We start from the raw sequence: 21,664 nt of genomic DNA on the forward strand, positions 1-21,664 counted from the left end.
GCCCAACTTGAGAGCCAGTGGCAAGCTGATGGCTCTCCTGATTAGGAGCTTGCAGTGATCAGACTGAACCTTAAGACATCCTGGAGTAGTTTATTGTTATGCTGCCACCTCTGAAAGGTACCAAGAGTACCTGAAAGCATTTGCTCAGCTATAACCCAGTAATTAAATAGCTGTAACAAAATCTGGAGGTCGCTCCTGATTTTCCAAATGCTTATGTTTCATCGGTCCACTGGGAAGAACAAGGAAGCAGAGCAAGGAGTTGAATGTCTAATTAAACTGGAGGAAGGCATCCAGTCAGCTTTGGAGAGACCTCTTGGGAGAGGAAAGCAAGGAAAGAGGTTCTCAGTGCCTTCACATACCTGGGTTTTATCTTAGCTTTGTTTGTAACCTCAAAAACATGGAAGGACTTCTTGCTGTGTAGATGTGTAAATCTGATAATGTTTTATTTCATAACAAAAATGGAGGCATGGTAGAGATAAACCTGAGGAGTGACTTCATGCTAAGCACAGCATGCTATTTTAAATGTCAACCTCTTGGGGAAGGTTCCCATGCCAACAATTTTCTTTGGAAGTTAACGCTATGAAAGTGGGTGAACACGCATCCAACTCATAACTCACTCAACCTTCCACCTGCATAAAACAGAGAAAAAAAACTTATGAAAACACACTAGGAAGAAGATGATGCAGCTGGGAAACAGCAAGAAGGACATTTTAAAACTGAGTAAAGTCACAAGAGTTGCTGTACTTCTATGCAGCACACCACACCTAGGAGATTAAACAGCAATATTGTCATTTGTACCTGTTTATTCAAGGCAGGGATCTGACCTTTCCAGGCTCATTTGTTTCAGCAAACTTTGCTCATGCTACTCATGACTGCTCATATTCATAAGGCTTGCAAGATTAGAACATCAAATAATTGCTGATAATATGAAGACAGTGTGACAGAAGGAACAATAGTCTTTCTTATTATGTGATTATCTTTCTTTTTTCTTTAAGGCTCTGAGAAACCACTTCATTTACTTTGATCATTTTCCTGTCAAAGGTAAATTTTTTAATTGGCCACTGCACTTCTACAGATATGAAGCTTTTCTGTGATCTCTGCCAATCTCAACGAATGCATCAAACTAGGTACTGTAGTTCTACTAAATAATACTGTAATTGTTTTGTTCAGGGTTTGTTAACGTCCACCCAATCATTTTCTCAGTCATATGGAAGAAATGCCACCCTGCAGGTTGAGCAACAGATCCAGACTGCTTCAGGGGATGAGTGGCTTCAGTTTTGTCCCTTGACCCCAAAATGACACCATGGCCTGACCTATAAAATGAGGACTATTAAATGTATTCTCTTTTGTAAACACTAGTGCAACACATGGTTGAATAGCACTATGTAAATTTAAAATCTTAATTAAACTGAGGCAGAGTGCCAAGTAATCACAATGCACACACTCTACTTGAAACCAACTCATTAATAGTTCTGCTGCTGGAACCAGTTTCTTAATGGCTCAGTAATGAGTTGACTACAATCTACAAAACCATGTTTCTTGAATTTTTTTTAATTATATAATTATAATTTGATAATGTCTTGAAGTTGTGTGTGCACAGGTAACAAAAAAGATACCTCTGAACACTTAAGGGTCCAAGACTTAAAATCTGTTATTTTTTATTCACAATTTGTATTAGTTTAACTCTGTAACAAACAATGATACTCTGGCTTTTTTGTTGGTAGCTGGAAGTGTTGTGGTACTTCATTAGAATGTTTGATGTCTTATTTCCTGACCGCTCAGCCAAAAATACTGTGCAACCAACTCACTTCTCTGAGTTTCTTACCTTGCATGCTACAGTCGCCCAGAACTAGCAGACAGTTTCCTTTCCTATGAGACAAGATGCATCATGCTTAACCAAGCACATCTCTTCATATGCAATGAAGACACTACATATGTTTGAGTGGGGTATGCTGCTCTTTCATCCCTGCCTGGTTTTGTCAGTAGTAAATCAGCCAGCAGCCTCACTACCAAAAAAATGTTAGATATTAACCTCCCTCCATCTCTCCTTCCTTCCGGCACTATTAACCTAGGTTATCTACTCAGGGAGCACGTTTTTAAGCTCCATGGTAGATTTATATTTGGAATTTGCAAAAGCACAGTCTTTCCCTAATCCCTCTCCATTACACCACAAGCATGGATCTGCAGTGGGGAGCTGTTTACATCCATGGCATACAAGTTAGGAGATGCATCCCATAAGGTCCATCTCTGGCCCTGCCTGCTCCACTTTAGAATCTTTAGAAATGGATCAAATATAACAGCACATCTCACAAGCTTTCCTGTTGCCTTCCCTGTTCAGGCCTGCTGATAAGCAAACAATTCAGCTGGAGTTTGTTGTCAGTCACACATCTGTAGACTTCACTAGACACGTACCAGACACAAACCCCACAGGCTCTGCCTTTTCACAGCAGCTATGTACAACAGGAGAATGGAACTGCATGGCTGAGGAATTCAGGAGATACTTGTCACATTTTAAATAAAGTTCTGTACTGAGAGAGAAGGACTTCTTTTAAGGCTCTTTCCTAGGTTTACATTGAATCCAACACAGTGAAACTCCAACTCCGGCTGTAGCTCCCCACAGCTACTGCAGCAGGAGCAACCACAATCCTCACAAAAGAATACAAAATGTATATATTTTGACCTTACTTCAATTATTTTCTGCATCTATAATTATAGTACATTCCCAGACAAAATGTAAAAACCTATAATTTAAATGAAGGAACCACTCCTCCACAGGGGAAGACAGAATGTTATATTTTTTCCATTTTAAAATTGTTAAGAAGGTAATTGCATGCTATTTCCAGTGAAAGCATGTTATTTATTTCTCAGAAAGATTCAATAATACTGAAGTCTTTTCTGAATATGCCAACAGTAGACCATCTTTAACCCTGTTTATCAATGAAATGTTCAATGAATGAAAAATTAAATGAGGCCAAAAATAGTCACGATAACAATACCTCTGCAACCAAAAGCTTTCGTTCAGCTTCAGTGCTGGCTTAGCAAAGCAACATGCACACTGCTCATTTTTTTTCTACTGTCTGTAGAGATGTCAGCCTGAAGTTATTTCAGTTATTACACCTGTCAGTGAGGCTCTTCTCTCTGTAGCTGTGGCTTTACAAGGAAGTTGGCTCTTTCTGTTGGCTCAGCAAAACATTTGACTGACCCAAGTCCTGTACTATCCTAAGTCTCCCAGTGTTTGAAAAGATGTTAATCTCTGTGGTGCCTTCTGTTTTCAGTTACTAGGAGGTAGGACATCCTTCGATGCCTCATGCTGTAAAGTTTATGGATGATTACCTCTATTACAGAAAAAATACTTGAGCAGCAACTCTTTCTGCTGCCAAGAGAAGCTTCAGGCCTTGCACTTGAAGCAGAGCACCACATGCATAGAAAGCACAGTGTACGGCTGGGCCTTAGGGCAAAGGATGAACAGCAGCTATAAGAAAATAGCCTTATCTCAAAGACCAAAAAGATGTCAACAGTTGCAGGTCTCATCTATTAGAACCAGGCAGGTAAACACTTCATAGTAAACACTCTCTGCAAACACTGAGCTCAGAGAGTTGCAGCCTCCCAGATGGAAACTGAGATCCCAGAGCAGAATTCCTGTGTGTCTGTGTAGTATTATTTCCAAAGAACATGACTAATCTGTGCACTCTGGGTGTCTCCCATATCCTAACAGAATCCATGGTATGCTCCCTACCAGACACCATCCTCAGTGTTTCACTTGGATTCTCCCACTTTGATTTCACCCTTTCAGATCCAAAACAGAGAATAAGGATGTTATTCGTTAAGCAGGTTGGGAACACCAAGTCCCTGGCTTTGCTGATATGGGGTTATCAGCAAACACCTCTGAGCCCATGCAGCATTGCTCTGATGGGTCACATTGATGCACAAATGGAGGAGGAAGCAGAGATGTTATTTTGTCTATATAACTTTATTAAACTCATGAAGCATGCAATAAGGTAGTTAATATTCCTCTGCTGCTGAGAGCAGTTCTGTTTGAGTTTCTAAACTCAAAGTACCTGTGACTTTCCTCTCTCTCTTCGCCATCTAGCATTTCCTTGTCTAACAAACTTGAAAGTCACTGTTCTTCCCCAGGGATCCTTAGATATGTACATGGAGAGGTCCCAAAGAAGAGGGTGAGCATCATAAAACCTGTATCTCCCCAGCTGTCCTCACTGGCGCAGTTACCTATAAAGCCATGCCCTTAAACTATGATTACCACAAATTTATTCTCTACAGCTGCCATGTAAGAAGCTCAGCTCACTCAAATAGTAGCTAGGATAAAGGGTGCAATGTAAATATTGCTTAATATAAACGTAAGTCCTTAGGATTAGTGTTATGGCTCCACAAGACGCCGCTGGCACTGGACTGGATGCAGCTCCGTGTCGGACTGTGCTACTCTGTGCTGCAGGGAGCTTCTGCAGCCTCCCCGTTGTGCCAACAGCACGGGCAGGGTGCCCTAAGGGGTCACCTCTTCACCAGGACCTCTCGGCGTGACGTTCCCCAGCCCAACTGAGCGCCAAAAGCCAATCGCCCGCACCCCGAAACATCTCGGTCAGCTACAGCGACGCCGGCACCCCTTCCCTTCTCTCCTCAGCCCTGCCCCTACCCAGCATCTTCCTCCACCTCGGTGCCCGGCCCCGCGGGAAGAACGTGCCCCCCGGCCCGTGGGGTCCACGGGGGTCGGGCCGGGCCTGCGCTGGCCCTCGGGAGGAGCGGCCCCTCTGAGGGAGCGGGCACGGGCGGCGGCGGCGGCGGCGGAGGAGGCGGGGGCCGGCGGGTCCCGGCACCCCCGGGGCGGGCAGGGGGCGGGAGCGGCGGCGCCCCCCGGCCGCCGAGGGGCCGCGCCGGGCGCTGGGGCGGGGTCTGCGGGCGCCGGCAGGGCGGGCGGCGGCGGGCGCCACGTCGGCAGCGGGGACGGCCGGAGGAGTAAAGTCTGAGCGCAGCCCGGGCGGGCCGAGCGAGCCGTGAGGTGAGTGAGGGAGTGAAGGAGCGATGAGCGGCCGCTGCCCCCCGGCCCCGCCGCCAGCCGGGCAACCCCCGAGCGCCCTCCCTGCCTCCCCGCGGAGGATGGGGAACTTCGAGGGGAGGAGGCGGCAGAGCGACCGGCGCGCCCCGGCGGAGCTGCCGGCGGGAGAGGCGGGTCAGGGATGCGGAGCCACCGCCACCTGCCCCCGGCGCGGGCACAGCCCGGCCGCCTTTGTGCTTCCTGTCGCGGCGCCGCGGGGCGGGAGGGCCGGGCCGGGCGTAGCGGCTCCGCCGCGGCCTTGGCTGCCACGTCAGTGCCGCCGCCCTGCGCCGAGATACCGGCGGTGCCCGCGCCCGCCCGGCCGGGGATATGGGCGGGGGTCGCTGCCGGGCCGCCTCCGGAGCTTCGCCGGGCACGCAGGTGGCTGCGAGGGGAGGACGCGGCGGGGACTGCGGGGCTTCGGCCGCCCGAGGGTAAGCGGGGGGCGGCTTCTCGGGTGCGGGACCGAGGGCAAGGTGGGCTCCTCTGCCCTACCGCTGCCATCCTCCCTGAGCCGGACTCCCTTGGAGGAGGCGGTCCCACCTCCTACCTAGGAGGGAGCCGTGCTCGCCTCGGCCTGGCTCCTGGATGGTCTTGTTCTCCCTCGTGAGTTTCTCCGACCCAGGAGAAGCTTTGTTTTGTGTTTTCTTCTTTTTGAACTTTGCTGTGTTCGAATGTTTGCTGTAGTAACATGCTCTTTGTTTCATCCACATCTCCAGAGTCCAGCTTAATGGACTAGGGTATGAAGAGTTTTTTTGTGAGCTGTTTGAGACCAGCTTAGCTTTCCACATCCACCTAGCCTAGGCGTTTATATGGTGTGGCCTGGAAATCAAGGCAAGTTGTTTTAGCCGTATGCCTGGTTCTGGTCACTGTATGAACTGCAGAGACAGCTTCTGTGGATGCAATTAAATGCTTCCTTCTGCTCATTTAATTGGGGTAAAAATGACAACTCTGAATGAGTTGGGGTGAAAATGAATGCAGCTAGAGGGGTACGTACAAGATTGCTTAATATAGCATGTAAGTGCTGATTGTGTATGCGCATCAGTTTTAAGTCTGCTCAGTAAATATTATCCAGGATATAATGTAAAGCTTTCTGTTAAGCTGTGGTTGAATATTCAGAAAAGTTAGTATTGCCTTCTCAGTTTAGAAATGGACAGCACTACAAAAGTGCAGACTGAAAAGTGGTCCTTGTCCAGCAAGTGACCAGATCTAAATGTCAGGTAGGAGCCAACAAACAGGTGGTGGATGCTAGGGAAAAAATTAGTTCATTAGCCGAGGTGGAAAGGAAGTTCAGAAACTGCTTTATTGCTGGCTGTTAGGCACAGCCAGGCTTTGTCTTTGAGGGTCTTTTGGAAAAGCAGGTCTGAGACTGATCTGGAGCTCAGGCATTAGGAGAGTATTAAAAGAAGTGGGGACGTGAGGAAAACTCTTCTGAAAACTGAGCTAGGAGGAGGCAGAGGATGACAAAATTGGTAAAATGGAGTTTTCATGGTCTTTCTGAAGCTGTGCCATGCACCTTACTGGAATTAACCATGTACTTCTTAGGAACCAGTTTTGGAGAACTAGAAAAGGGAAATTCTGTTTCATGCCACCTTTGATTTTATGTCTTGTAAATCATTGCATCAGAGAAAACTTGATTGCTGACATCAGGTGTTCTGTAGAGCTTCTTCTGGAGCCTGATCTATTTTTCAGTTGACAGTGATGGAGAAATGGTGGATTCTCTATCCATGGTAGATATCATAGTAATGTCCTGGGCAGAGTTTAGGGTTTTTTTTGCAGGAGATACTATATTTGTCTTTTGCTTTTAATTGTGGTACGTGTTTGGTTTTTAATACAGATATGTTGCATTACCTTTCCAGCTGTGTTCAGTATCCTGCATACTGTGAGCCTGTTACATACTTTACTTATGGCAACTTCCTTTGGAGGAAGTTGTAGCCCATCCTGCTGTAGGCTTGGAAGTAAGTTGTAGTTCACACCTGAAAACTTCTGATCAACTTCTTGTGGTCTTTACTTGAAAATCCACCTTTTTTTGTGGCATGCTTGCTTCCAATCCAGTCTTGCTTTGTATATAAATCTGAATTTTAAAACTTGGGTTTTAATCTGAAGGCTTATTGAAATATTAGCTATGCTCTTGGTTTTTAGCTACGTGCCTTGATTTGTTTTTGTACTTTAGTGCTGTTAGCACTAACATTTCTTGCAGAAGCTTGTTCAACTCTCCCATGCAGTAGCAAATTGAAACACGCATTTCCATGTTGGCTGTGCTCTGAGGTGTCTGCGAGAACTAAGAGCACTGAGCACAATTGCTTGTGACATGTTACAAGCCCTAATCCAAGGAGTAAGGCAGCAAAGCTGATAGTGAGGGGTTGCTTGTGCAGCTTGAAGCAGTACCCTGAAGAGCAGCCATAGGTGGGATTACCTTTTTTGGCTTCATGCTTATTTCCTTGTTTAATTTGGAGAGTAGAGCACTGTTGCTCTTCCAGAAATTTCTTTCCTAAACTATCATACCTAAAAATATTTTTTTTCCATGTACATGAAATACATCAAGTTCATTCAGAAATCTGCTGCAGCTGCTGGAAGAGGGGAAGAAGAGCTGTGCATGTGTCAAGGGTTGTTTATTTTCCATCAGTTCTGTAGCCAGGCTTTCTACCTGCATAGCTGGTAGCCAGAAGGAACAAGACAGGGCAATGGATTTGTTTGCAGCTCTGTCAGGTGGAAGTTCCAGCACTGGCTGCTGCTGCAGCCGTCTAGAGCAGCATCAAACTGCCAGCTGAAATTGGCCCCATCCTTGGGTCGTTTCACTGCTGCCCACAAATATCTGAGTAGTGGCATTGAAACAAACCAGTTTTCACTGGCTGCTGCTTGGGCCAGGTTTGCTGTGCTAAGACAGAAGGGCTTTTTGTCTGTAAAGGCAGAAAGACACCAAGAGCATCCGCTGAAACTTGGGAAGTTACATCTGTAATGGTTAGAGCCCACTTCTTGTTTGAAGGCTAAAACTTTACACAAATTACTGTCCAAGAACTGCAGGCTCATTAAGGAGCGTTTGTGTCTTAACGAGGATTGTTGTGCTTCATAGCAATCCTCATGGCAACACATGGAACAAGTAAAATCTTCATTGCCCAGAAGGAATTGGTGTTTTGGTGACATAAATCTCTAAAAATGTGGCATCTTAAGGCCGTGCCAGGTGTGCTTCTTCCATACTGTGGGGATTTGTATTCCTGATTCCCAATGTACACCCATGGCAGGTATGTGACAGTCACTGTTCCCTAAGATGTCATTAACCTTCTGCCTTTCTCATAGGTGTATGCAGAATACTTTTGTGGAAACAACTAACTAGAAATATTCACAACATATTCAAGAAATATATTTGGTAAGTTTTATTTCAATCAGCTTTGATGTGAATGTAATGTACTTGTAGCTGTGCCGTTACTTCTAGAGCTTCTTTCATTCAGGATCTTATAACACTATTAATGTTACAAATAGCTATTGAATTAAAAACCCTCTAATAAACAATTTCTTTTTTTTTTTTTTTTGTACAACAGTGTAAAACATTTAAGCTTTCTATGTATTTCATATTCTGAAAATATGGAAGTAATGTTTTCTTTAAAATCAGTTGAGTGACTTCCATCTTTATTTTTTTTTTGTATGAAGGCTACAATTTATTTTAATGTATTGCTAAGAAAGATAAGTTATCCCTTATCTCTTGAATGAATAGCATCTTCATAAGCACGCAGGAGGAAAAAACCCAAGAAGTAGTTTACATTTATCCCTGTTTGAAATCTCTTTTAAGATCTGGATTTGCTTCCTTTTCTTGATATGAGAAAAGACAGATGAAGAAGAAAACTGGAGTGTGTCAGTGATATAATAGATTTCTGCTTCATGAATGTCCCTATGAGTTTTGCTGGGCCTCATGGAGATCCTGCTTCATTCCGTGTCATCATTTAATGAAGATGTTAAATGAGGCTGGAGGCTTTTCTGCAGTGACACAACTGAATTTGGCATCACAGGATGAAAATGCAAAAGAAAGATCTTTTTGCTTGCTTTCTTCTTCCCTTCTTCCCTTTTTCTTTTTTTTCTTTGGCCAGTCTTAGTGTACTTTGAAGAAAATTCTGAGAATGTATGAGAAGAGTTCCAAAGTTCAGGTTTCTGATAAGTATTTGCCTTGTTGCGTACGCCTGCAGTGCTGGTAATTATTGTGAATAATGATTCAGTGCATAGTGGGGACTTTGAATCTGCAGCTTCAAAGTTTCCAAAGTTTCTTAACCTATAGTGTGTCTGAATGACTTAACACTGCACAAAAGTCTTACGCTTGCATCTCTGGGTCACTGCCCTCGATTTCAGCTGAGTTGTAATCTCTGTTGGCTCTCAGAACTTTGGTTTCTCTTCTTTCTGGGGACACATCTTCAGGGGGAGGCTTGAACAGGATCCTCCCTTAGGATACACTGCAGTCTGGTGACCAGGGGCCTCTGGTGCAAAGCAGGACATACAAGCTTAGATCTTAATGGACAAATGAGGCCTTGAGTGCTTTTACCTCCATGGTATTATGCAAAATGTAGTGAGTGGTTTCTGTATTTCTGTCTCCAGTTTTTGAAGAAAAAAGTTGTATTCCTGCCCTCTTGTTCTCAAGACTGGATGAAGTAATCTGCCGCCAAGCAATTATTCCAGGCCTTTGACCTGCAGTCAATAGAAATACTCATCTTAAATCTCTGGAAGGGAGCCAGGTTTAAAACATGCTCCTGTGCATATCCTGTTCACCAGATATGCTGCACCCTGTTCAGTACACAGGATTTTTGCATCGCTTTTCAGTCCTTCAGCTCTTCTGACGTATTAAATTGGATACAAGGATGCGTAACGCAAACTGTAATGCAGATATTTGAAAATTTTCTGTAGAAGTCCTTTGCTGGATCTTGGTCTTGATTCTGGAATTCCCTGGAGAGCTTCTACAGAAAAACAAAAGTACCTGAATTGTGCTTTGTGAGATCTTGTGTGCCAAGTTGTGTTTCAGGTCAAGCTGTGAGCCTTTTCTGACAGTGATATGCTTCTGTTTTTGCTTGCACTGATATCATAGAATAGTGAGTAAAATCTAGTACAGGCTGGTTGGGTACATCTTGCAGCATCATGGAATCATCAAGGTTGGAAGAGATTATCAAGATCATCCAGTCCAACCACGCACTTAGCATCCCTGGAGTGCTTCCAGGCACCTGTAGAAGCACCCATCAAACAGTAGTTTTCAACTTTCTGATCTGCTAAACCCCTGAAACTCCCTTCTGCGTGGAACAAATTCAGTTCCACCAAGAGTGGTGGACTGTGACCAACTTGCCTTAGCTGCTGTTCTCAGATGTAGTAGTTCTCTGTTGACTTCTGGGGTTTGATAGTAGCAAGTTGCCAGTGCCTGAAGAAAGACCACTGGGATCTGTCTAGTTGCGAGTGAAGTATTTCTGTTGCAATTGTGTTAAACCAGTGCATGTAGATTATATATATGTGACCTTGAGGTTCAAGGAAAGGTAATGGGAAGGACTGGCCAATCTGAACCACTTTTTATATAGTGCTGTGATTTTATATGTGCTGCTATTTTTTTTTCTTTTTGTACTCAATATATTTTTATATTCAGTATACTTTTTGACTAGACTAGAAATTCTGCTGTGAAATTCCCCTGCCATTACATTGCTTTGCTCATTTAGCTTTGCAGGAGCTGAAACCAAACCTAACAGTCTAAACTAAACTGTGGAGAGTTATGAAAGCAATCCTTACCTCTCTTGTCTGCCGGTCTATCTATTGGACAGGTCCTGTCTTAATTAAATACTGGTATTGCATCTTGTACAGCAGATTCCAGGGGCTTCCTCTGAGCTGTGTCTGCTGTTAATGTTGTTGTACCCAATACCTTCTTAATAGCAGAAATACTAAACTTTGTGTGAAGTCTCGTGATTGTTTCTAGTGTTCTACCTGTGTCTAAAACTGGTAACTTACTCCAGCTCCCCTCTAACTTGATAATCCCTGGCAGTGTTTTCTCTGTCCTTTTAAGATTAGATAGTTTTTCTGAATCTCTTATGTGCAATTGTTGACAGAAACATTTCGGAAGCTCAAACAAGCAATTTCATCTTGTGTTCTTTTAGGAGTTACATGCTGTCTAGATACAAATAAATTCATGGAGGTAGTTCTTTATAGAAAAATAATTTACCTCTGGCTTTACTCATTTGTCCCCATTGAGTCTGCTTTAAAACTGTTTTGATCACTTTTTCATTCCTTTGTTTGAATTAAGACTTGCTAGGTTCTGACTTTTATTTTACTCTTTTTAGGACTTTCCCTAAGGCAGTGGTTAAACTCCTTCCACGTTCCTGGTAATCATCTTCATGACCAAAATGGCCATATATTAATTAGGAACATAGTTGCTTCATCTTGATACAGATATTTTGATTGAATAATGTCAGGCCTGTCAGTTTCTTCTGTCTAATCTTTTTTACAGTGCTTTATATTATTTCAAGTTGGAGAAAAGCGACAAACCTACGTGGAATTTCACATAGTGAGGGTGATAACCTTGTATTTCTTCCAGCTTGTGTTAGGTGAATGCAAAGAAGTCATGTAGTATCTGCACTGGGTCTTTTCTCAGAACCTGATTGTCCTCATTTACTCCCTGTGATTGGTCAGGTTCATTTTTTAAAATTTTCTTCCCCATATTTGTGATTAAATAAAATAACAAATTCTGTAATTGATACTTCTAAAAGTTGTCTTTTAGCCCTCATGTTTTAATCTTCCAACTTGTTGTGTTGCTACTCTACAACCTCCTCACAAGGGGAAGAGGGGGAGCAGGCACTGATCTCTTCTCTCTGGTGACCAGTGACAGGACCCAAGGGAAAGGCCTAAAGTTGTGTCAAGGGAAGTTTAGGGTGGGTATTAGGAAAAGGCTCCCCCAGAGTGTGTCTGGGCACTGGAACAACTCCCCAGGAAAGTGCCAAGCCTGACAGAGTTCAAGAAGCATTTAGACAATGCTCTCAGGTGCATGGTGTAATTCTTGGGGCTGTGCTGTGCAGGGCCAGGAGTTGGACTTGATGATCCTTGTGGTTTCCTCTCAACTTGGGATATCATGTGATACTTTCCTGTTTCTTAGCTAGCATGTTTGGATTTCTGGCTTTTGAGTGGCACTTGTTCAGCATTTCTGTCAAATTTGCCATCCTGGCAGTAGGTTGTTTTTGCTTTCTTGTTCAGCTTCTTGTATAAAGGTACCTGTCCTTTCTGAGGTCTGAACTGATAGCCTTAGTGCTGATTGGGCTCTTTATTACTCAGTTTAGGCTTGTTTCTCATCCAAAGATCCATGATTTAGTATGTGGGTGCCAGTTTTTATCATGATGTTTTAATTTCATAATAGTACTGTGAAGGTTTTAGTTCATTTTCCAGATGAGTCTTCCCACCTGCTTCTGCCTCCGCATTCCTTCTTCAGATCCCAGCCACTGCTTTCTCACCCAGAGCATGTACAGTGAGATTTGGGCATGGCAAGAGAAGCGGGAATTATTTTTGTGGCACTTGTTGACTCCTGGAAGAAATTAAATTATTTAAAGACTTGTACAGAGGGAAGGGTACTAAGAACTGCTGGCAGAAAGAGAGAAGGATGCTGACTGGTGTAATGTGACTTGTTTTTCCTTTTTCTGACCTTGGTGCTTGCTGAGGAGGGAAAGAAAGATTAGCATGAGGACTCAAGGGAGGAGGCAGGACTTAATATCAAGGCATGCTTTGGTGGGGGAGGAAAGCAGGAAGGAAATCTGGACTGGTTATTACTTTCTTCCCTACCAGAGGAAAAATTCTGTAAAGCAGAGCTGCTGGGCTCTGCTGAGAGAAAGCTGAGCTTTCTCTTATGCTTTGCCTGTCAGGGACTGCTTCTCTAGAACTGCTCTAGGAAACAGCTTCTGATGTAAAGAAATCTTCCCTGAAATGTTTCTATTGGAAGATTGGGTAGAGCTAGAACAATCTAGTTCTGCTGTCATCACTGCGCCCTTTATGCAGCTCTGTGACAAGATAAATCCTGTGTTTCTGTTGCAGTTCTTCCATCTTGTTTTCACAGCATTTGTTCAAATTATGCTGGAAGGACTTGTTTTTTTAAACAGCTTTCCAGGTACCTGCAGATCTCACAGGCCTGCTGCTGTTGTTTCTCTAGTGGCCACCACCTCTATGATTGCTAGGCTTTTCTTTTTCAGTACTTAAACATAAGCTGTTGTATGGCAGTAGCTGTTTTTGTTTTCCTACTTGTTGTCTTCCTGATTGATTTTTAGGTTTGAGATGCACTTGGTGTGGTGTGGCAGCTCTCACCAAGCCTACTGATGTGGTGGAGAGCTCCTTTACTGAGTCTGGTTGAAGAATGCAAAAACACAGTCTGATAATAAAAGTAGCATTTGACAGAACCTGCTAGCTTATCTAATAATGAAAAAGTTGTCTTTGTGAAACTTAAAATACTTGAATTTTGGATTCATGGATTACATTTATGCTTTGCCAAAAGAGATGTATAGCACATGTGTATTTCTTTTTTTAGGCAATAATGAACCAAATGGACAAAAATCAACAGGAAGTCCCATCATACCTTCATGATGAACCACCAGAAGGTATGTATTAGTTTTCATGATATGAAGTAAATTAATCAGGTCAGTTCTCTCTTTAAAAAATGGATCTGCAAGCTGAACACTTTTAACTTTCTTTTACATAACAGTAAACAAACTGGAATTACCAACCTGGGATTAGATGGGCCTGGGTTATTGTTCACTTCTGCATTATCATGATTACAAAAAGGCCACTGAATATAACTGAGTAAACAACTGTACCTATAAATTATCGAGAAGATGGGCAGTTACTGAAGGACTTAATTTGCAGATTAGTTTCCAGAGATATGAATTGGTTTAATGGGTATTTATTTCTGCTATTCATTATATGAGACAGAAAGAGCCAGCTTCATTTTTTGACATGTTGATGTATTCATAGTGCATGTGACTTTTATGCAAGATGTGTTTAAAAAAATACAGAATTTCATTACTGCTTCTGGAGACTGTTTTCCACCATACAATTAAAAGTGATTCCAACTGTTCACAATCTCATAGTTTCATAAAAACAACCACACACAGTGACATCGTGGTCTCCTGAACCAACTGAATATTAAATTTGCTATTAGATCGGCAGAGGAAATGCAGTTGCAGATGAGCAGTTTCTTCCAAGCTGTGGACTAGCAGGATTGAGCAGAGTTGTGTTTGCATAATGTGACTGGAAACATACTAGATCAAAAGCAATTCTTGGCGCACAGGTTGTCTGTGTTCCGTCTGCTCTTGCTTTAAAACCAAATGTGTTGGATGTAGAGGTCGGTGAGTCATGATTCCTCTCGGTTCATTGCTCTTCAGTTTATAATGGCCTTTAAAAGTTCTGTTTGTTGGTCTGGGTTATTTTTCACCTCAGCTTTTTTATGTTGTATAACTGAACAATTTACTTCATTTGAAGAACAGTATTATCCACTAACTGTAGCAGAAAGCACTGGAGTAGCTCACTCTATTCTTAACAGCTATTAGGCAAGAAACACAAGTAGAAGAAAATGAGAGGAAAGGGAAAAATAGGTTTTCGTGGAACAGTAATTCTTCATCTTGATTATACTTGTTATAGTAGTATGGTATGAGAACAAAAACCTTGGTCTTTTGGTGTTACGATCCCAGAAGCATTTCTGATAGCAAATGCCTGATTGGAGGCTACACCTTAATATGTTACCTTCAAGTCTAATTTCTAAGGCTGGGTTTTGCTTGCTTAGTTGTTAGGGGTTTTTTTGCCTTAAAGATTTAATTGTGTTTTATACACGTTAAACATCATGCACAGAAAGTGAACAGTGGTGTGAAAACTAGAACTTTTTCTTTATTGAGTAAGGCAATGAAACAAGTGGGTATTTTTTTATCTTCCTAGAGTATTCACTAGGTTTTCCAGATTCAGAGCATACCAGCAGAATTTGATTATCACTGGGTATTCCAAAGTTTTACTTAAAATCTGTGAGCAGCTAAGACTTATTTTCTTCTGCACATTGCTTTCTTTCAGTATGACAACAACTATTTTGAATATGAAGTCTAAATAGATGGAGAAAGTTGGTGTATGAAAGTTAGAGGGAATAGAATGAAGCACAGCTTATCTTAATGTGAGCTCCATCCTTGAAGAGGCTTTTTCCTTTTGGTTCTGTTTCACGTGCGTGCTTCAAGCCTTACAAGTTTAGTTAAAATATTGTAATACCCTTGAAAAACAACCCCATTTTGAATGTTCTGCCAGGCCTTATATATATGATAAACCTACACCATCACAGAAAGACGGCCAAATGTGGATGGAAGGATACCAGATCAATGCTGGCAAGATCATCTCTCTGAACAGGCTGCCAAAATACTCCTTAAAGGAAAGGCTCAATTCCAAAACCAATTTGCAATTTTTTCCTTAAGACAGAAATAGTTGTAGTTTGTTCAAATCATGCTCAACAAGCTTTAAAGGATGCGTGGAAGAAGCTTTTGTGCTCCTGCTTTTTATGAGTAGTGCTATTCTAATGCTGTATTTTCTGTCTTGCAAGTGGCACCAACCTTTGCAACCTAAGTTCATTCAAACTCTTGTTTATTCTTGGATTCCTTTCAGTGGGAAGCTGGCTGCAAAATAGCCTGGTAGAGCCAACTCCTGGATAGGGAACTTATGTCATTTTCTCAGTGCTCCATAAATCACAGAATATTCTGAGTTGGAAAGCACCCACAAGGATCATCAAGCCCAACTCTTAAGTGGAGGGTACACATGGGGATCACCTCACAACCTTGGTGTTATCAGCACCATGTCTAAGTGACTGAGCCAATCTCCTTAGATTTAGGCATGATCTGGTATTCTTTGGAAACATACTCTTTAGAGAAAAGGAGACCAGGGATGTGTGTCCTACAACAGAAATCAACTGGCAGTAAAACTTCACAGCACTGGGTGTTTGTTAGACCTCATGGACAATGCAAACAGGATGGAAATAGAATGTGCCAGCCATTACCAGAAGTTATTTATACACCATCATGTTCTGTATTTACACCTGTGAAATAGAGTAGATATCAAAGGACTACCTGAAGTAAGGTAAAAAAAAAAAACACGTAAAGATTACATTTGTTTGTTTCTCTTATTAAAGTTAGTTATGATGGATCAGTTCTTGCTTACATCAGTTCTGATTCAGTGAAATCAGATCTTAAAATTCAGTGGGATGAAACTTCACACCTGTTTTACCCCGGTGATAGCAAACCAGTTAAGTGAAGTGAAACAGTTTCTGACCAAATTTGTTACAAGTTCTATTAGTCTCATCACAAGAATCCTCTAGTGAATAATCCAAGACATTGGATTTTATAGCAGACTCTGCATGTTTCCTTCTGCTTGTGATGCTTTAAAGGATTTCTGTATGTAAACAGAAATTCTGCTCTCTGTGTGTTTGTGTTGGCAGTGCATTTTTGCTGGAGATGTCCATGTTGAAAGCTGCTGGCCTAGAATGAACCAGCAAGGGTATTATTACATGGCTTTAAGTAAAAGGCTGTCATTTATGTTTTCAGTTTCTATTATCTATGTCAATTTCTTAAATAGGACACCAGTGTAAGCTGGAAGGACTCGGTATTTTCAACTCCTTGGGCTTCACTATTCCATATCCTTATTTTCCCTTTTTGTCAACTTTGTAGGAAATTCTCTCATTTAGGTGGCATTTTTTGCTTGAATTATTCCAGGTATGAGATAGGAACTCTGACCTTTACAGTTTTTTAATGAATTCTGAGTTCTGGCATTATCACAAATGCATTGGCAGTGCATGGAAAATTGCTCACCCTAGTTTTCATCTTGTAGTATATGGGTGCTGGAGCATGACTCTTGGAATCTGTGCTCTGGATGCAAGTTGTGGGCAGTGAGGGAGCTGGGGACAGACCTGTTCTGCTGGTTCTCCTAAGGCATGTTGCAGTGGAAAGTCACTGTGTTGGCGTGGCTGGACAGAGGTCTCCCGTGCATCCAGGGCTGGTTTTTCTTTCCTGCTGCCTCCTTGAGTAGTTGTCCTCCAAGTGTCTTATTTCTGCTCCTGACTCCCTCACCTCTTTATTTCATGTCTGTTTATTCCCTAGCTCTGCCCACTGTGGTTCCACTTGCTTTTTTCTTGGTTTCCCTCTTGTTTGTTATTTGGAACTAGGTATTGTATGATCATCCAAGAAGAGCGACCTGCAAGGTAAGTATAGACTGTGTGCAATGGCTATTAGGCTAGAAAAGGAAATACTTTTGAGTAATGTTTTTAGAAAATGCTTAAATTCTGGTGCTGAGATTGATTTTCTTGTTGTTTCTTCCCTTAGGGTCACTCAAAGGCCACCCGCAGCAGCAGGCTGGCATGCTTTCTCGTGTGACTGGTGGCCTCTTCAGTGTCACAAAGGGAGCTGTCGGTGCCACGATTGGGGGCGTTGCTTGGATTGGAGGGAAGAGCTTGGAAATTACCAAAACAGCAGTCACATCTGTGCCTTCCATGGGAGTGGGTCTAGTGAAAGGAAGTGTTTCTGCTGTAGCTGGAGGCGTTACAGCTGTAGGATCTGCTGTTGCAAGTAAAGTGCCTTTAACAGGAAAGAAAAAGGACAAGTCCGACTAAAACCAAAACTGAGACATACTCAATTCTCCAGAATATTGCATCAGTGGCATTAAAATCTGCGAAGATTGGGACCATGAGAAGCCATGTGTCTTAGACACTTTATCTTCTAACGAGTTGTGCAAGTAACTCGATTTCATCTGAAAAGGACAGAAGAAGCTTGGCTAGCACAGCGTATGAGGATTTATTAGAGCCTAGATTGAAGCTTTGTATCTGGTGAAATGTTACACTTGATAACTATAGAAGTGAGTGTATCTGAAGGAATAATACGTATTTGAATAGTTATTTACTTCTGCAGTTTTGGACTAAAATGTGAATGTAGAAACTCGGTAGTCTCTGTGATGCCATCGATACAATGAGATGCCAATTACTGTTCTCAGTGGTTTCCACATCCTCCTGCTAAGGATCCTTCAGCTGTGTAAAAGCACTGTTGGACATACCCAGTCTTGGTTATGTACAGGCAGCCTGTAAACTATCCCTGACTGCATTCTGCCAGTGAAGACTGGAGCAGAGACTGGAGGTGTGCAGGAATTGGAAATAAGAATGGGAGATAGAAGTGTAAAAGTTTAACAACATGGTAGAAAGTCTCAGAAAGAGTGAACTATCTTAACGCCTTACTGGAATAAAATACCTTTTTACTAGGTGAAGCTGTGTAAAGAACTGTCCTGTCGTTTCAGTACAGTTTACAGAATGAGCCTTAGGCTCTTTATAAATCCTTATATCTGAAACTTTGTCAGTTTTTACTGAAAATGTGATTGCTTCATCTCAGGTGTATTTAATAATATGCATCTATCTCCTACAAGTGAGACCTTGCTTCTAATGAACTTCTTATAGACGCTAGAAAAAATGACAGCCTGTGGAAACTGGGCTGATGTTTGTGGTCATCTAGCACAGCTGTCTAACTGGCTAGGAATTCTTGTGTAGCTGGAAACCACTGAAGAACTAGCAAAGCTGTTCTCTCAACTCCGTGACACACCAGGTTAGCTTTTTGCTCTGTTTAGGCAAATGCAAGGAAATTTTCACTACGTTTCTTGTACTTTCCACTTTGATTTTTGAGTAAAATGCAATACTCGTATTTAAAACAAACCAAAAACTGTAGATGAGGCCTTAAAAAAATGAAACACGATTCAAGTAATTTGTATACTGACAGATTCCAAATGTTGACACCTCAAACGGGAATACCTGTACATCCTCTGCAGCATGTGAGGCAAAATGCACTTGTAATGGCACAACGCGAGGTTGCCTTAAAATAGAAACCATTTGTGATCTTTTATTTGTGTACTGTTTTTGCAGGTATGTCACCTCTTTAGAAGCCCATGGAAGGCGTCTGTTCATGTTGTGTATGCAGTATTTTCTAAAAACTTGTGTTTCTATGGAGAACTTGTACGCTTACTTTTTTCAGTGGCTGTGGTTGTACTAGAAGGTTATATGAGGGGGACTTCTTAAAAATGAAAAAAACCTGAAACATATCACTTGTCAAACTTAATCCTCTGTTCATGGGTGTTGAAAGTACACCATGTCTCAATTATGGTACTGTAGTCACCCAATCTCCTGAGCCATTGGTACTTCAACAGCAAAAACCCAGGAAATGGTGTCTGCTCCTTCTGTTAGGTGCACCGGCTGCTTGGTTCTGATCTGCTGCAAGGGTGTAATGAGGTAAGTTGATGCAATAAATAGAAGACTTTTAACTATTTTTTTTATAGTCAAAAGCAAATTGCATAGAATATAGTATTGTTAGAGGTACCAGTTAGCTCTAGATGTGAGCTAGCCTGCATATCAGAGGCAATTTTGCTGCAGCATATAATATAGTATGGTCTGCTCCCATGCAATTTCCAATATAGCAATATTCCCCAAGTGCTGCCACTGAACTCTTTTAAAAAGAGTCACCTGTTTGGAGCACAGTGATAATTTGTGACAGTCAGCCAAACTATTCCTATTAGTTTTTCTGTAAATGCTGAACTGGTCATAGTCATGTTTTTTACTAAATTATTTTATTTTAAACTTTGAAACTTGGAGCAAAACAAGTGTGGTCTGAGATTAGCAATGTTAGGTATGTAAAGAGTTGCCAACACTTCATTATGTTTTGTTCTTAACATATCCTGTAGCTGTTGAGTCTTGTAACTGAACATGGCATATGGTTTTAGTTTTCAAAGAGCTTAGCTTTGTCCTATATCCTGTGTATTTTCCATTCACTTATGAAACTTGCTTCATCTTAAAAACTTGCTCCAGTTCTGTCCTGCCACCTGTGAAACATTAAATTGTTGCTGTTTCAGACATTTGAAAACTTCCTTAGTTTATAAACCTAAGTTTATGCCTTAGGTATAAATCTTCCCACAGTACCACACTCCAGAGTGTCTTTTATTTATATCTACTTAGTACCAACCAGCTCTTAACAAAAGCTGTAACTTCAGTGTATAAACTGTGCACAGACACAGCACAAAATGTTTTGCACTAATTTTCTTTTCCCCTGGTCAATGATGCTTGGGAATACCCAGTTTTAAGATCATAGTGTGCTGAATGCAATATGGAACTTAAATTTTCTGGGGGAGTGAGGTTGTTCTTTTGCCTTGGGATTGTTTTTGTGGTAGCTTTATTTCACTTTCCTTTTCCCAGTCCCTGTTTCAAAAGGGGAAATGTTTATGAAGGCAGCTGGGATGCCTGACTGCTCTCCAGGTAGTGAAAGGCTTATGTACAGCCTGGTCCACAGTCACTGTGAGTAACAAAAGATGAGTACTTCAGCAATACAATGCTTTGGTGACTGGGAGCTTTCCTGAGGTTTTATTGCAAATGAAACCTGTGAAGAAGAGAGAAACAGTTCCCAGGATTGAGTTATGAATTTGGACTGACTGACTTCATCTGGTAGTAGAGAATAAGAGCATTTCTGCTCATGCTTTTATTTTGAAAGGGGAAGAGAAATTGAAACATTCAGAATGCATAACTCAGGGCTGTGAGTTAGTTGTGATAACTCAGGCTGTGAGTTAGTTAAGGAAATACATCCTTTTCCTGTTCTCTTGCCACTGGAAATAATTTAAGTGATGGGAATAAGCTGTTTGAAGAACTTTTTAGAAACAGATACCTGTAGAAATGATAGAACTAAATATTCAGGGAAAATACTGTTCTTATTTTCCTTTCCTCCTAAGCTACCAATCAGGTCTCTGGCTCAGTTACAGGTTGTGTTAGTAAGAGCTTTGGAGAGCTGACATGCTCCTTTGTGTCTGAGGGGAAGGAGGCTTTTGAATTCAGATTAATATTGTGGTCTGCTTAATAGCTGAGCAGAGAAGGACAGTCAGAAAGTGACAAAGGCAAGTTCCTGTGAATTTTTAATATGGCTGTCTTCCCAGTTTCCTCTTAAAAAATAACGTGTTTTGAAAGATTCAGCATAGACACAGCCTGGTACCACAGCCTGATTTTTTTCATAATGGTGATACATCCCCTTCTTGAATTCCTGCCACTGTCACACGTGCTCTTGTTAAGAGTGGTATTTCCCCCCAGAAACGCCTGTCACGTCTGCACTTGCCTGCAGAGTGCTCAGTGTAAGACCTTCAGCTGCTGAGATCTTGAGACTGCTCCTACCAGGTGTTCCCAGCCCTTTCCCAGTGCACAGCAGATAATGTGGCAGTCTTTATAAAATCATCATTCTTGCAGCCCACCCTCTGGACCAGTAACTCCATGCCAGCTTTCTTCAGCAATTACAAACCACATTTTAAGAAACGGAGGCCTGGACTTGCTGCCAAAATGTGTGTTGAAGAATGCCTGGAGTGAGGGTGGTGTGTAGCTGGTTTTTATACTGTTGTCAAGAGGGAATATGTGTGGAATAGCTACTTGAAAAAGTCTGAGAAGTAAAGTCACTGATGATCCTAATTCTGTTGAAATGATTGTCAGTGATGCTGCTATTTTATATTATCATTCACAGTCCATAAATGAGAAGAAATCAAATCCCTTGAGAACTTAAACACTGTCTGATAGTTACTATTTTGAAAGCCAGCACTTGTCGCCAATTGTCATAT

At 42.0% G+C, this 21,664-nt stretch overlaps 1 protein-coding gene across 4 annotated transcripts; it reads left to right on the top strand.

The window, feature by feature from the left end:
- The first annotated feature begins 4,866 nt into the window (after positions 1-4,866).
- On the top strand, positions 4,867-19,931 carry LOC131573685 (transmembrane protein 263). Of its 4 annotated transcripts, none has more exons than XM_058827879.1 (4): positions 4,871-5,011; positions 8,345-8,414; positions 13,563-13,632; positions 17,374-19,931. In XM_058827879.1, exons 3-4 carry the CDS (start codon positions 13,569-13,571, stop codon positions 17,658-17,660), a joined length of 351 nt encoding a protein of 116 aa, XP_058683862.1. In that variant the 5' UTR covers positions 4,871-5,011; positions 8,345-8,414; positions 13,563-13,568; the 3' UTR covers positions 17,661-19,931. The 4 variants fall into 4 exon arrangements, with proteins under 4 accessions (XP_058683866.1, XP_058683862.1, XP_058683863.1 ...); XM_058827880.1 differs by lacking the exon at positions 4,871-5,011 and adding an exon at positions 5,416-5,481; XM_058827882.1 differs by lacking the exon at positions 4,871-5,011 and adding an exon at positions 6,928-7,005.
- Positions 19,932-21,664: the final 1,733 nt, after the last annotated feature.

The sequence above is a fragment of the Poecile atricapillus genome, chromosome Z, assembly GCF_030490865.1.
Source record: "Poecile atricapillus isolate bPoeAtr1 chromosome Z, bPoeAtr1.hap1, whole genome shotgun sequence".
Lineage (NCBI taxonomy): Eukaryota > Metazoa > Chordata > Aves > Passeriformes > Paridae > Poecile > Poecile atricapillus.

Coding starts and splice junctions, on each gene's coding strand:
- LOC131573685 (XM_058827883.1), top strand. CDS start 13,569: ATGAACCAAATGGACAAAAATCAACAGGAAGTCCCATCATACCTTCAT. Junction 13,633..17,373: donor TCATGATGAACCACCAGAAG/GTATGTATTAGT, acceptor TTCTTCCCTTAG/GGTCACTCAAAGGCCACCCG.